This window comes from Ciconia boyciana, chromosome 4 (assembly GCF_034638445.1).
Source record: "Ciconia boyciana chromosome 4, ASM3463844v1, whole genome shotgun sequence".
In the NCBI taxonomy this organism is placed as follows: domain Eukaryota; kingdom Metazoa; phylum Chordata; class Aves; order Ciconiiformes; family Ciconiidae; genus Ciconia; species Ciconia boyciana.
The window spans coordinates 78,925,020-78,940,808 of NC_132937.1; the positions used below are offsets into that span (position 1 = coordinate 78,925,020).

Sequence of the window (15,789 nt, forward strand, 5' to 3'; positions counted from 1 at the left end):
TATCAGCCACTCCTCCCAGTTTGGTGTCATCTACAAATTTGCTGAGGGTGCCCTCTGCCCTATCATCCAAATCATTAATGATGATGTGAAACAGTATTGGACCCAGTGCTGACCCCTGGGTACACCCCTGGTTACTGGCCTCTAACTAGACTTCATGGCACTGATCACCACCCTCTGCGCCTGGCTGTTCAGCTGTTTTTTGGTCCATCTCACTGTCTGCTCATCCAGCCTACACATCAACAGCTTCTCTATGAGGATCTTACAGGAGGCAGTGCTGAAAGCCTTACAGAAGTCAAGGTAGACAATACCCAGTGCTCTCCCTTCATCTACCAAGTCAGTCATTTCATCATAGCAGTTTCTCAAGTTGGTCAAGCATGACTTGCCTTTGGTCAATCCATGCTGACTATTCCTGTTGTCTTTGTTATGCTTCATGTGCCTGGAAATGGTTTCCAGGATTAGCTGCTCCATCGCCTTTCCAGAGATCAAGGTGGGGCTGACCAGCCTGTAGTTCCCTGGGTCCTTCTTGCCCTTCTCGAAGATAGGAGTGACATTGCTTTCCTCCAGTCCTTGGGCACTTCTCCTAATCACCATGATCGTTCAAAGGTTCTTGTGGGTGGCCTTGCAGTGACATCAGCCAACACCCTCAGTACTTGTGTGTGCATCCCACCAAGGCCTGTGGACTTATATATGTCCGTTTTGTTCAAGTATTCCCCGACCGGGCCCTTTTCTACCAAGGGCATATCTTCCTTTCCTCCAGACTTTTCCCCTGGTCTCTGGGGCCTGGGATTCCTGAAGCCTGATCTTATTGGTAAAGACTGAGGTGAAGTACCTCAGCCTTTTCCATGTACTATGTCACCAGGCCCCCTGTCTCATTTAGCAGAAGGCTCTAGCCTTCCTTTTGTCACCTCTGTACTTATAGAAGCCCTTCTTGTTGCCATTGACATCCCTGGCCAGATTCAATTCCATTTGAGCTTTAGCTTTTCTAACTTCATCTCTGGATGCTTGGACAATGTTTCTGTATTCCTCCCACGTTACTTGTCTCTGCTTCCACCCTCTCTATGCTTCCTTTTTGTGTTTGAGTTTTGCCATGAGTTCCTTGTTCATCCATGCAGGCCTCCTGGCGTTTGTGCCTGACTTCCTACTTTTTGGGGTGGACTTCTCTTGAGCTTGTAGGAGGTGATCCTTGAATATTAACCAGCAGTCTTGGGCCCCTTTTCCCTCCAAGGTCTTATCCTGCGGGTCTCTGCCAAGCAAAGTGACCAAAGTCTGCTCTCCTGAAGTCCAGTGATGTGATCTTGCTTTTTTCACTTCTCCTTCCTCTCAGGATCCTGAATTCCACCATCTCATGATCACTGCAGCCAAGGCTGCCTTTGACCTTCACAGCCCCAACAAGCCTCTCCTTGGCAAGTAGGAGGTCCAGCAGAGCAGCTCTCCTCACTGGCTGCTCTATCACTTGAGTCAGGACGTTGTCACTGATGCACTCCAGGAACCTCCTGGATTGCTTATGCCCTGCTCTGTTGTCCGTCCAGTATGTAACAGGGTGGTTGAAGTTCCCCATGAGGACCAGGGCCTGCAAATGTGAGGCTGCTCCTATCTGTCTCTTGGAGGGCCTCATCCACTTGTTATTCCTGGTCAGGTGGCCTATAGCAGACATCCACTACAATGTCACCCATACTGGTCTGCTTTTTAGTCCTTGCCCATAAGCTCTCAGTTGGCTTCTCCTGGCAGAGCTCCATGCACACTAGCGGCTCTTTCACATAAAGGCCGACTCTCCCTCTTCATCTTCCTGGCCCGTCTTTCCTCAAGAACTTGTATCCCTCCATTGCAACTTTGCAGTCATGGGAGTCATCCTGCCATGTCTCCGTGATCCTGACATGACCAGAGCCCTGCAGCTACACACAGATCTCTAACTCATCCTGTTTATTCCCATGGTGTGTGCATTAGTGTACTTCAGAGAGGCACCCCAGCATGCTGATTTCCCAGAAGAGGTTTTGGGGTTTTCTCTGTAATTGCCTGTAGACACCTCCTTGGTTACATGCAGACACTGGAGGTGACCCTGCTTAAGCCCTGTTTTGTTGATTATTTTATTTTATTATTATTATTGGTTTTTAATCCTTTCATGTCACATCACTCCTGTCCATGACTCTGTCACAGGGCTGCTGCTAACTCTCTGCCTCCCCCTTTTATTTGTAGCCAAAAGCTCTCCTTAACAGGTCAGCCATCCTCCTGGCAAATATACCTTTGCCCCACTTTGTGAGTTGGACTGTATCTCTTCTAAGCAGACACTGATCTACAAAAAGAGTCCCATGGTCATAGAGCCCCAAAACCTCCTGCCAACACCAGCTCCACAGCCAACTATTGACCTGTACTATCAGTGTTCTCCTCTCACACCCGTACCCCTCACTGGTGGGGTTGAAGAGGACACCACCTGGGCCTCCGTGACCTTGATCACTACCCCCAGAGCTCTGTAGTCACTTTTGATGCAGTCCAGGTTGCCCGTGGCAGTATCATTGGTGCCCATATGGAAGAACAAAAAGGGGTAGTAGTCAGCGAGTTGGACAAGATTTGACAGTTCCTCTAGAACAGCCTGGATTTGGGCCCCCATCAGGTGGCAAACCTCTAGATGATGGGTCAAGTCATTAAGCCAGTTATTTCAGACAACTACTGATTAAGATTCCAAGATCTATTTCCTGAATTGCAGTTTCCAAATCTTGAGCTCATAATGATGGGAGCATGGTTTGAGATAACTGTAAGGTAATAGATGTTAGGGAAAAAAATTAGGTATGTTATGGACTGTAAAAATTGGTATCTTGCAGACTGCAGAAAGTTGCTTGTGAAATTTAGGCTCCATCCATGAGAAACTCATAGGAATGTGGGCAATTCCATCAATTGTTGCTTTTTAAACAAATGTGTTCTCATGGTTGAAACGTCAAAAGAGTTTACCAGTCTTAAGGTCACTCATCAGTAACTGGCAAATTTAGAGTATGCACTTAATTTTCTTCAGAAGGTTGTATTTCACAGAAGAATTACAGTGCCTCAAAATCCAATTTTAGAAAAGTAAGAAAAGATGGTATTAGGGTAATTTCAGTGTAACCCTTATTTGGTGCCTTCAAGCTGGCCATACACAACACATATATCTGCAAGTATTGCACCTGTATTTTCCATTAAGCAATATTGTCCAAAGGTGGAAGTAATCCTGGTGGAGCAGTCATGTGATAAGATCATCTCGTACAGGCCATAGATATCTAGTGGGACATTGTAGGCCCAACTGAGGCTCTGCTAGTTCTAGGATTACAGTGGCTTGTATTCCCATCTAATATTACTTTGTACCTTAAGTTAAAGGCCTGTGGTGGTTTGACCTTGACTGGCTGCCAGACATCAACCCACTGCAGTCCTTTTTGGCACCCAACCTGGGGCTTGAGGAATGAAAAGTCAGGACAGTAATTGGGAGTCGTAATGGCCAAAACTTGGATTGGACATTGACAGAGTGAAATAACTATGGGGATTCTTTTGTTGTAATAAAGTGAAGGGACAAGGGGTGGAGTTTTATCATGTGTGTAAATTTTCCACTTTTTCAGTGTTGTTATGTCATTTTGATTTTGGTGTGGGAATCTTTTTTGTAGATGTAAGTGAAGTCTGTGAACAGTGTGTGATGAATGTATATTTTATTGACTGTTCTTAAATCCGTGTTTCACATTAATGATGGTGGAATGTACTGGGTGCAGGTGCCCAGGTGTTGGCAGCAGGGGGCTCCAAGGGTGGTGTCTGTGAGGGGAGGCCAGCGCTGCCCTGTGCCAGACACAGCTGTTCCAGCCAGCTCCAAAACAGACCCACTGCAGGATACAGAGGAGCCCTCCATCAGCAAGGGTGGTGGCACCTCTGGAAGAGCGTGTTTTAAGAAGGGGCAAAAAGCTACATGCTAGTGAGGTATAAGGAGGAAAAGGTGGGAGAGACAACCCTGTGAACACCAAGGTCATTGAAGAGGGAAGGGGGGAAGGTGCTCCAGCTAGTGGAGCAGGTGGGGGAGACCACTGTGGAGCAAGTATTTCCTTGCAGCCCATGGTGGACCCCATGCTGGAGCAGGTCAGTATTTTCAGAAGGAACTGTGGCCTATGGAGGATCCACACTGGAGGAGTTCCTGAGGGACTGTAGCCTGTGGAGTGGATCCCATGCTGGAGCAGTTCATGAAGGACTGTAGCTTGTGGAAGGGGCCCCATGCTGGAGGAATCAAAAAGTGTGAGGAGGAAGAAGTGACAGAGGAACCATTATGGACTGACCACAACCCCTGTACCCCTGCACCACTTGGGGCAGGGGGACATAGAGGAGTTAGGAATGAACTAGGGAAGTTGAACAGCGCTAGAAGAGGGGTGGGGAGAAGCTGTTTTAGTTTTCTCTTTATTTCTCACTATCCAACTCTATTTTAATTGGCAATAAATTAATTTAATATTCCCCAAGCTGGGTCTGTTTTGTCTGTGATGGTAATTGGCAAGTGATCTCCCTGTTTTTATCGTGACCCATGAGCTTTTAATCTTATTTCTCCCCATGTCCTTTTGAGGAGGGGGAGTGGGAGAGCAGCTGGGTGGGGGGTTGGCAGCCAGCCAGCCAGCCAAGGTCAAGCCATCACAAGGCCTTAACTTCTTTAGTCAGATGTTTGTTTCAGTTGTCTGTATTTTTCTCAAGTTTCTTAGCAGGACAGAAAACAGCTTACCACTGGAAACTTTTAACTCCTGTAGTGTTCATGTAGTAAATGACTCCTGTAGACTATTTTTGTGGAAGTGAAATGTTTGTTGAAGAAGGTTTGTCAGGTGTACAATTGTATCCTAACATGGGATAGAACTAAACTAAAGATTAGTTTAAGTTTTTTAAACTGTAGTCCTGGGAAAAGGCTTGTCCAGATAATAATTCATGTTCATCAAGTTTGCCACCTTTCCTAAAAGCAGACCAGAGCATTAAAAAAAAAAAAAAAAAAAAAGTTGGATATGGTAACTTTGCTCTAAACTCACATTAGAAGATTATCTTCAAAGCTAACTGGTGATATATAAATTTCATAGGAACTTGTTAAAGTAACTCTAGAGTTGCTTTAATAACCTGTAACCTCCTTATTTGCATTGACAAATGAAATATGTCCTTCTTTGTATAATTAGTGCACTGGACAACAGTAAATATAGAAGGAGCTTTGTTGTAGCAATTCACTATAGTTCTGAATGTTTTTCCTTGATTAATTTCTTTCAGTTCCGTTTTGTCAGTTTGACTTTTGGAATCATAGAATCATTTAGGTTGGAAAAGACCTTTAAGATCATCAAGTCCAGCTGTTAACCTAGCACTGCCAAGTCCACCACTTTTGCCTCAATCTCTGTCATGTTGTCATCTCTTCTTACTGCTTGCTTAGTTTGTCCTCTTCATCTTCTGCATTCCCCTATTTAGTGTATTGTGCTATTCTGTATAATTCTCTCCCTACCCTCCTGCCCCAATGCCCTTGTGAGCTGTCATAATTTTTGTGACTTAAGGCTCTTATTCCTACCCTTTATCTAATCAATTTCAGTTTCCTCAGAACAGGGCCTGCCAAATGTTCCACTTCCTGCCAGCTGTGTCTTAGCTGGCCTAGCATGACTTGGAACTTGCTCTCATTTGTCAGTTTTCTGTTCATTTGACACTTCATCTCTCCCTGTGTAATGAACAAGCTGATCTGTTTTTGATGAAAACAGCTTTGGTTTTTAATAGAACTGGTTTTGTGCATTCATATTTTATATTCCATTTACCCTTTTTCAGATGTTGGATGTCTATGACATTCTTCCTTTCGATAATCCAGATGGTGGCGTGTGGAAACAAGGATTCGATATCACATACAATGAAAATGAATGGGACAGTGAACCGCTACAAGTTTTTGTCGTGCCTCACTCACATAATGACCCAGGTAATACTTTAGCTGTGTTGATTTGGATATCTAGAGGCTTTTGAATTAAGAAATATGTTGTCCTTTCTGTTAAGATTTGGGTTTTTTGAAGCATACTACTTAATATGTGAGATTTAAGTCTAGCAAGGTAGTTCAGCAGATGTATAATTCGAGTGCCAATGACTTCAACTGACAACTGTTATGATAAAAGTTGTACATGTATTTATTTATTAACTGGAGTAGAACTTCAGTGTTGATGTTGGAAGGTAATATGGATTTTCTGTGTTCATCCTGCTGGTAACCCAGTCAGTTTATTAATTGCTGCATTAAATATGGCCTGCTCTTATTTTGACTTTTTGAACTGTCATAGATATTTAACCCTCAGCCTGTGCTGAAGAGATGTGCTTTTTGGAAGAAGTGACAGTGGCAAATCTGAGGGTTTTGACTATAACACTTTCTTTACTGTTTTGTGCATACCCCCGCCCCCAGCCTACAGTGGGATAAATATAAAGTCTGGATTTAAACTGAAACCTAGGTATGTTTGCATAATTTAACTTCTTCCTCCCAAGTGGATATTTACTGTGTAATAAATAAAATGGGGAAGTGTCACTTTATTTTGAAATGACTGTAAAATACACCCAAAAACAGTGAATTATACTGCTGTAGTATATTCCTGGTATGTGTACATTGACCATGAGAAGCTGGTGAAGCTGCTTTTTATTGTGGAAAGCCACAATTTCAGCGATTTTTAAACTTTACTACTGTATATCTCCACCAATTTAATTTGTTGTTTGAAGTACTTTGGATCTGAGCGAAGTAAGATATGGTAGTTTGAACGTAAGTGAGTTTTATTCGCACGTATCTAGCATTTTCAAAGAAAATGAACACTGGAATTTGGAGGGACAGTATTGTACAGTTATGACAGCTAAAATAACAAAGTATGGGTATAGTAAAAATATTCAGAGAAAATAATCACAGTATAGACTTTGATCTACCCTTTTGTAGAGCTGTCTTTAAACCTGTGTCCACTTATTTCCTCTCTGGTTGTTCTCCTGAAAACTTTCCCAAAGAGAAGCCACACTCTGTACAGTCATTTAATGAATCTGAAACCATCCTAAAAGAATGTACAGAACTTCTAATAAGAACCAAGAGAATTAGAATGGGGTATGGAGTTCACCTCTCTCCCTTCTTTCTGCTGAAGCTAGTAGGTTCATATCCTAATTGGGGGAGGACAGTTGGCATCCTGCTAGAGGCCAGTTGCCTGGGGTCACATCTATCTTCCAGAGATTATTTTAGCTGGATTGAACAAAGATCCCCTGCACAATGCAAGCTGAGGTAGCTCTACAGGAGCATGAAGCTTGGGAGCTGCAGGGGAAAGTCCTGAGGGAAGCTGAGAAGAGCTTTGCATAAAACTTCTCCGGTGACCATTCAAATCATGTGGTTCGGTAGGGGCTCAGTGTTCTGGCACTGATTTTATTTTTCAGATGCATTCTGTTAGTGGAGGCTAAGAACCTGCATTTTTAACCTCACATTCCTTGCCTCCTTAAAAGTAGATCAGTAGAGGAGACTTTTTTTTTATGTCCTTGATATTAACTTTCAGACCGTTTGTTTTGTTAGACGATTCCAAAGCCTAACCAGTAGATCTCTTCTAATTCTGGTGCTGAGCTTGCTGTTTCATGGCTCTGTCTAGGTTCCTGTATCAAAATGGTAGCTTCTCTCCTCTTCCTACTCTAGAACTCATAAAAAAATACTGTGGTTTCATAACTGCACATCCAAGATGTTTCAGGTCTTTTGGCGTTGCTGTTAGAGATAGACCTCTGCCCCTTTCTCTAAAGGAGGCTAGTTTTCACTATCCATATGGGTCCCATAAAAGAACAGGGTTTTTTAACACAACCCCTGGTTCTTTTTCTACAGGTTCTAGTAATCTTGTTTTCATCTTTTTTTTTAAAAAAATTATTTTTATTTTACTTCTGTAACTTATTACTTATTACTTCTGTAACTGTGTTCCAAAACAGAATATATTGGGCTGATTTCCTCTGTGGTGCCTGGCCTGTCTTGTCAGTACTCCATGCACAATTGGCCAGTTTCTGTTGCCATTCTGGACAGACTCGTTGGAGCTAACCTTTAGCTTTCTGACCTCCAGCCTTCTCCTTTCTTCTTGACATCTAGGTTCCTGTCTTGCCCCCTATAATCAGGCAAACAGCTGTGCTAGATTTTCACAGCCAAGACCTTTTGTGTCTCACAAACGTTGGCATTGGGTGCCTTAATCTAGTGTTTGGTTCATACTGTAACAACAGTTCTGCTTACCAGAAGTGGCCCACTGAGCACTTGTATTCTAAGGAATTTGAGTATTGAAGTTACTGGACCTCTTTTCACATCAAGATTATTTTGGTAGACACTAATATCTGTCACTACAAATTACATTCTCCTTCACTGTATGCCAAGCAAGGCATACAGTTTTGAGGCTGCTGTTGGCTCAGCTAGCCAATAGGAAAGGCTGTCAATATCAGGTTATGCTGGAGGATGCTTTGTCATAGCCTCCATATTTTTAGATATGTGTCTTTTGGGACTAGCAGACTAAACTAAATAGCTCTGTATTGCTCCTATGAGAAACGTCCCAAAAATAGTGGAATTGTTGGGAAGAAGGACACATCTCTTAATAGCCTCCCAATTAGGATGGCAAGTTACTGAGCTGACTCCATGAGCTTCACTATGTATTTGCCATGACGCTTGAAATATTATACTTTCTTTTGGAAGGTCAGAGGATAACAAGGGTTTTCTCCAGGTCCAGAGAAATGGGCAATTCCTCCCTATATGTGGCATTCTTCTCTGTCAGGTTTGGGTTCTTGGCCTGTGTTTAAAAAACCCAACCAAACAACAAAAAACCCAAGAAAAAAACCCACCCCAAGAAACCCAAACAACTCAAAAACCCCAAACAAACACCCCCCAACCACAAAACAAACAAACAAAAAAAGAGCCCCAAATAAAAACTAACTGCACCACACACACAAAAAAAAAACCCAAAACCCCAAAAAACCCCAACCAAAACCCCCTACCCTCCTACCCTCTCCAAAAAAAGTTTTTTGAGTCACCAGAATTATTAAACTTCTAAGACAGATAAGGCATAGATACTTCTCTACAATGAGAAGTAGCCTCGCCAACACCTTTTCCTGTTTAACTTTTTGTGTTATCAATCATGGAATTTCCTGTACTTTTCCCATTAGGAATTTTCTACTTACCCAGGAAATATGTTTTCCATGTGTTTGTCTATTCCTTAATTTTACATTTGAATGATGTCTCTTGGTACACTTGAGAGCTCCATTTAATGAATTTTAATCTGCTTCTATTTTGCTCTCTCCAGCACTGCTCTGGCCCTGTTCCAAACATGTGTGGGTCATAATGAACTTAGCTTCAGAGATGGATTTTTACCAGCATTCGGATATCTATCTTGGAGGGAGTCACTCATTACATATATAGGAAGGTTCATTTTCTTCCAGCTCTCTGAAAGAAGTCCTCTCTGTGGCTGCCCCTTCAATAATAAGGTTTGAAGAATTCTGTGAAATTGAGAGCTGTCTCTTTCTTTCTGTTGTAACTTTTTTCCCACATAGGCTATTCCCAAGGACTTGCCTGAAGTCTTAACGGTGTTGTCATTCACCTTTGATAGCTGACTGATTCCTAAGGTCTTATTCCTTAATACCTAAGTTCTTCATGCCTTTACTATAAAATTATATCCGTCCTTTCACCAGTAGCAACTAAAATCAAGAAATCTGCATCTCCTCATGCATACAATCTAAATATCTACCAGCTTGTTTAGGCTTCTCAGTTGATATCAAGTAGAGTTAAACTGAGATATAATCCTGGTAAATGTAACCTGTTCCATCACCAAAGGTGATCATGCGAGACTGGTTATTGTTTGCTTTTACAAAGAGTGTTATCATACAAATCTCCTGACTTGGTACTGCTTTTGGTAAGGACATTTCTGTGGAATTGTCTGCATATGAAACTGCATATTAATAAGCACTGGAAAGAGGGAAAAGTTATGTGTAACAGAGATCTGAAATCTCTTGTATAGCTGATGGTTACATTATTCCTTTCCCACAGGGGATGAAAAGGCATGATGCGAAAGAAATGCCTTCTGGCAAAAAAGCTGAAAGGTATAACAAACCTATAGTATAACAATGTATGTGAAAATATTTACCAAGAAATGGGGTCAGTAAAGATATATTGGCTGCAGAAGCTTTAAATTCTCATTACATTTTAAGTTTTCTCATCTGAGGCTACTTTCTCTTTAACTTTTCATATAACCAGTTATGCTAGTGAGAATCTGTAGCTCAAAGGCAAAGAAACTGCCTTGAAATGGAATCTATAGGGAAAGGGGTGGTCTTAGGTTCCAGGTTCTGTTTTGGGGATGACTTGTGCGCTGATGCTCTGAAACACTTGGTGTTGCTAAATTCTGCTAAATCTGGGTTAACTGTTTCCGTGTGAATTCAACCGGGACCTATAAACTTCAGGTCTCTGTGCTTCTCCCTTCGGTAGCTAATATATTTACCCGTTATTGGGAAGTCAGGTATGAGAATGGGTCCCCTTCACACTTTTGATCAGTGGCAGGCATAATTGTCTTATAGTTGCTGGCAGTTGATGAACATTTGAGCACCTAAGTAGCATGTCTGATTTAGGGCAACTCACCCAGTGCAGATTAATCTCAAGCCACGGACAGATGTTCAGTTTACAAATAGCTGTATTGTGTGAGGTTATAGGCATCGCAGATGGGTAGCATTTATTTCTGGAGCAGATTAAGGAGTGATCATATAACCTGCTGTGCTGGCAAAGCCCTTATGTTAGTTCTTGTGCTTCAACGGCAGTTTCATGTGACTGCCTGAAGTGGATTAAGCAGCTGAACTCCAGAGGTGAGAACCCTGCTCAGGAACAGCAATATTGTCAACCAGCACAACTGGACTTGAAAGATGATATTCAGATATGACCCAAGGGGTCGAAAGACACCTCTAGCATTTATTGCTCTGTTGGCAGTGATGATTTTGGTACTGTCTTCTCATTAAATTATTTAAGAATTGAGACTTGTGAGCTTTGTAATATATATGTGTACCAGATCAGAGTACTTTGTTGCTGAATGTGGTTGTTATGGACGTAGTACAAGCAGCATTTAAGTGGAATTGAAAGAGACTAAAATAGATTTTCTTTCTGCGATCCCACCCCCAATTTCTACCTAAATAAAAATGTATGTGAAAGTGTATGTGCACCTACATCAGGTCTAAATTCTGCTTTTTAACACTTCATTAATTATCTATATTATTGGTATCTTTACCTTACTAGCACATTAACCCCTTTTTTATTATTTAAGACAGTCTCCAGCGGAGTTTCAGGTGGAAATCTGTATAGCCCTATGAAATTAATTGCAGTGTTAAGTTAAGAGAAAAGAATAAAAATTTGATGCTCTAATACACCAGGTCTGTTTTCTGTTGACCATATCTGGATATGGTCTTCAGGTGACTTCTTAGTTTTCCTGACATATTTGGAACACAGATTATTTAGACTGTTGTCTGACCCACCAGAATATAAGAGCAGGTTAGTATAAGGCTGAAGCAGGAAAGAAAAAATGGTAGTTGAATGACATCTGACAACTTTACCTTTAAAAGTTGCAGACTGTAAATTGGAAGTTCACTGATTGATATATTAATCTTGTGTTTTAATAGGAAGATTAAAAAATATCAGTCACCACTGTTTGTCTAGAACTTGTTTTCCTTTTTATAAACAGCAACAGTATATTGTGTTTTCTAAAAGAAAGAACTATGAAGGCTATGTAAAGACTATAAAATATACATTGAATGGTGAACACCTAATTTTTCCAAGAAGATGAGATCTAGGAATAGAATGGGAAACTGGGCACCTGACAAGTTTTTCTTGACATGCTGAATTACAGAAATCTGACTTTCATTCCTGGCCCACTTCTCAATACTTCTGTGGTTGCATACGAGGTGGTAGGGGACTTTAGGGAGCAAGTTTTTTTTTTCCTTTGTCTGGGGGGGGGGGGAGGGGAAAAGAAAATTCAGGGCAGTTGCACTGAAAATTGACAGGACAGTTACAGAGAGCACACTTTTAATTCCTGATGAGTATAAATTTTCTTCTCGTCTTAGTTTTGAGAGCAGCAGATTTGATATGTACAAAGCAGAGATAGACCTTGCATTGTGTAAGTCTAACAAATAAGAATTCTAATTATAGTTTTTGAAGTACCTCGTGGTTCATGACAGATTTTGCTTTTGTTTAAATGTGCAATCATTTGAATTTTTAGTTATGCTTATGAAATTAAATGTGATAAATATGGAATGATTCTTGTGGTCCCTTGAGCAGAGATCTTTTACAAGTTAAAGCATGCCATTGGAAAAGTAAATGCACTGTTGCACCTTTTTAATATTGGTGTCTTTGCTCCTGTCTAAATGACTTTATTTCAGAGAATAAAGGGGAATTTTGGGGAACAAGGGGCTCATCTTCTCTTGATCTTCTTCTGAATCGGAATGAATGTTTCAACACAGGGATATTCCAGGTGGCTTTCTGTCTTATTCTGGTTTATGCTATGCCAAATAGAAAAATGAAAAACCATCTTAGACTGCTTTTAGTTTTAATTTTGAGATAGCCTTACCTGAGAGACATTATGTTTCTGAAGTTTTCTTTCACAATCTTGGCCAATAAGCCATTCATCTTTATTGAAATGATACTTCTTTTGGTGAAATTAGCACTGAAGTTTTATGTCGGAAACATCTATAAAATATTAACTTGCATATTTGTTCTATTTAGTTTTGACGTCATAGAATGATGATGCAAGATTTCTAAATTAAACAATTGATGCATATATTCTACACCTTAAAATAAAGGAATTTTTTAAATTGCTGAATCTAGAAAGGGGCTAATGCTAAATTCTTTCCATGTGTAATCATACTTACTAAAATGTAAGTTAAAACTTAGCATTTGGATTTATTTCTAGTATTTGCATTATTGTCATTATTGTGTGGCTGTGTATGATCAGTTAAACACATATACCATGCTTAAGTTCTCCAAAGCACTGATAAGAACTCATGGCTGCATGTCCATTAATTTTTTTTAATTGTTTTTTAGAAAACTTTTACCATTGCGGTATCATATTTTATGTGGAGCATGGATGTAATTAAGAACTAAGACATCCTCTTTCAGCTTATAATTCTTTTTTACTTCCATCACTATCAAAACAGTTACTTAATTGTGTCTTCTTCCAAGAACTAGTTAGCTGAGAATTAAGCATAACTGTAAAAAAAATTATGTAGGTTTTTTACTAACGCAAGTGTACATTTTGAAAAATCCAAGAACTGAAGTTCCACTAGTTTTGTTGCAAAGAGGTTGCTTTTATTTTCTGGAAAGCTGTATAATGCTAGCTGAAATTTAATGGTTTTATTTAATTCTGCCATAAAATTAATAAATTACTCATGTTTCTTAGGTTGCAAGAAGCAGCACTGATGTGTGAATTTTAGACTCAGTGAAATTGATTATGATCTACTGTAAAGTAAATCAGACATGCAAACTGCCCTCAAAAATGTATTAATCTAACAAGTGATAGTACTCCAGACATTTACTAGATCTGCCTCTTCATTAAAACAGATTTAATGAGAAACTAGAGATTTTTTTAAGGACATATTTCCTCATAAATGTTGGAGGGTGACTTATGGTAGTAAGCAATTGAAAAGTCTTTTTTTTGTTTCATTACAGCAGTTAATTTTAAACCAAAAGACAAAATAAATAAAAATGTTGTAAAAAACCAACCAACCAACCAAAAACCAACACCCCCGCAAAAAAAACCAACCCCCCCCCCCAAAAAAAAAATAAAAACCAGCCTTGCAGGTACATGTAAGCAGTGCTAAACCACTGTAATGATTTCATGTTTTCAAAGTTGATTTGTGATTCTTGTCATGATCAAATTGTAAAGTGATTTTACTTAATTAGGTTACTTTTTGAATAATGCTAAATTGTCAACTTCTGTTCTGATTTTGTCCTGAAAGTTTGCCTGTATCTCTACAAATGTGTCTTAACTGTGCGAAGACACAAGAATACCTTTCTCTAGTGCAAAGAGCTGTTAGAGCTTCAAGAAGGAAATTGGACTGGAAAGTGTAGAAAGGAATAGTGGCAAATCAGTTAATGAAATGCTTCAGGATTTTTTGCATAGCAATGGATTGTATTGTCATTTGGACATGATTCTTGGAGTCTGCTGTTGACCTGAGAAAACTTACATTAGCAAAGTAGGGAAAAAAAGTGAAAAAACAGACAACTGCATGATGTTGATAAATCCCTGGGGGGAAAAAAAGTCAAGTTTCCACACTTTTGAGGACAAACATGAGTGAGGCAATCAAAAGACAAGCAGTTTAACGACGTGTATGTTCTGTTGATATCACATGTGCTGGCAGAAAATGAAAGTAGCTGGCAAAGTCCTGAATACTTAAGTCAAGACTAGCATAGTAACATAAAAGACAGTATTATTTTTTTCTTGTTTACATTTTTATATCGACAAAGGTCCTTATGTAGATTTAAACCAACAAGTGTTATTTTGCTCATGTTAGCATATTTAGTTTTGGTAATTGCAGCTTTAAACTATCACATGTTTTTCATGTGTATATTGTATTTTGTATTAAAAGTTTCCTGATCCAAATGCGCTGGTAAACCCTTTCTTTCAACTTGGGAACAACTTCTTAGTTTGTGGATAAGTACAAAAATGAACTTGAGTTGTACTAGATTCTTATGTAATATTAGGGACTGAGATGTGAAATAATAAATTTAATGTGGTAGTCTTTAGTAGTAGACTTATAGCTAGCAACTGTAAATTAATTTATTCATTGTTCTGTTCAGGTTTTGATTTTTTTAAAATTTTTATGGCTCCATGTAAAGTTGAACAGCCTCTGTAAGTCATGGGTTTAAGAGTTATTAATAGCATGAAATTTAACAAGAGCAAATGCCAGATTCTGCACCTAGGACAGAGTAACTCTGGACATAAGTATAAATAGGGAGAGGAGTGGCTGGAGAGCAGCCCTGCAGAAAGGGATGTGGGGGTGCTGGCTGACAGCAGGCTCCACATGAGTCAGCAGTGTGCCCTGGCAGCCAAGAGGGCAAACCGCATCCTGGGGTGCATCCAACACAGCATAGCCAGCTGGTCAAAAGAGGGGATTATCCCGCTGTATTTAGCGTTGCTGCGGCCTCACCTTGAACACTGTGTGCAGTTCTGGGCCTAGAAAGTTCAGAGGACTTTCTATTGGCTTGCACCTATTTCTGTGAATACTTGTAAATACTTGCTAGGACTTTGTGAAGATTCAGTGTGTTAACCATGTTGTACCCTTCCTCTATAGCTTAAAAAACTGAATATATTAAAATAAAACAACCACTAAACATCACACAGCTCTTCCTACATCATAATGTATTCTTATGCCAGCTGCTTTGTCATTTAGCTCTGTGCTTCTTTACGTAGGTTTTTTTTTAAGTTTTTCAAGAATACTTAAGAATTCAGTGTAAGTTTGCTTTTATTGCTGCAATATAAAAATATGCTAAAATAGTTTATTATGATGATATATTTCTGTATAGGAAAAACATGGAGGATGAACTAAAACCATACTATTAGTTGTGTGCTAGCATGGTATGATGTCTTTCAGAAGAAATTCCTGGTAAAAAGCTATAAATTTGTAGTCTCTGCTACATGTGGATCTTTTGAAGTAAACATTAGTAAAATATTTCTTTGGTTTGTTGAACAGTAAATGAGCCCTAAAATATATTAATTGGTCATGTGATCTCAATTCTTTGAGTGAAAGCTTCCATTAAAAAAAACACGTACTGAAATAAGTAGAGATCATAACAAATGTTGATTAAAAACA

General features: G+C 39.7%; 1 protein-coding gene across 1 annotated transcript in view; it reads left to right on the forward strand.

Annotated features, from left to right (window-relative positions):
* MAN2A1 (mannosidase alpha class 2A member 1) overlaps positions 1 to 15,789 on the forward strand; it is a 116,162-nt gene that overhangs the window by 17,312 nt on the left and 83,061 nt on the right. The window contains exon 3 of the mRNA XM_072860259.1: positions 5,770 to 5,914. Within this exon, the coding sequence (XP_072716360.1) occupies positions 5,770 to 5,914 (145 nt within the window). The remainder of the gene's footprint in view (positions 1 to 5,769; positions 5,915 to 15,789) is intronic.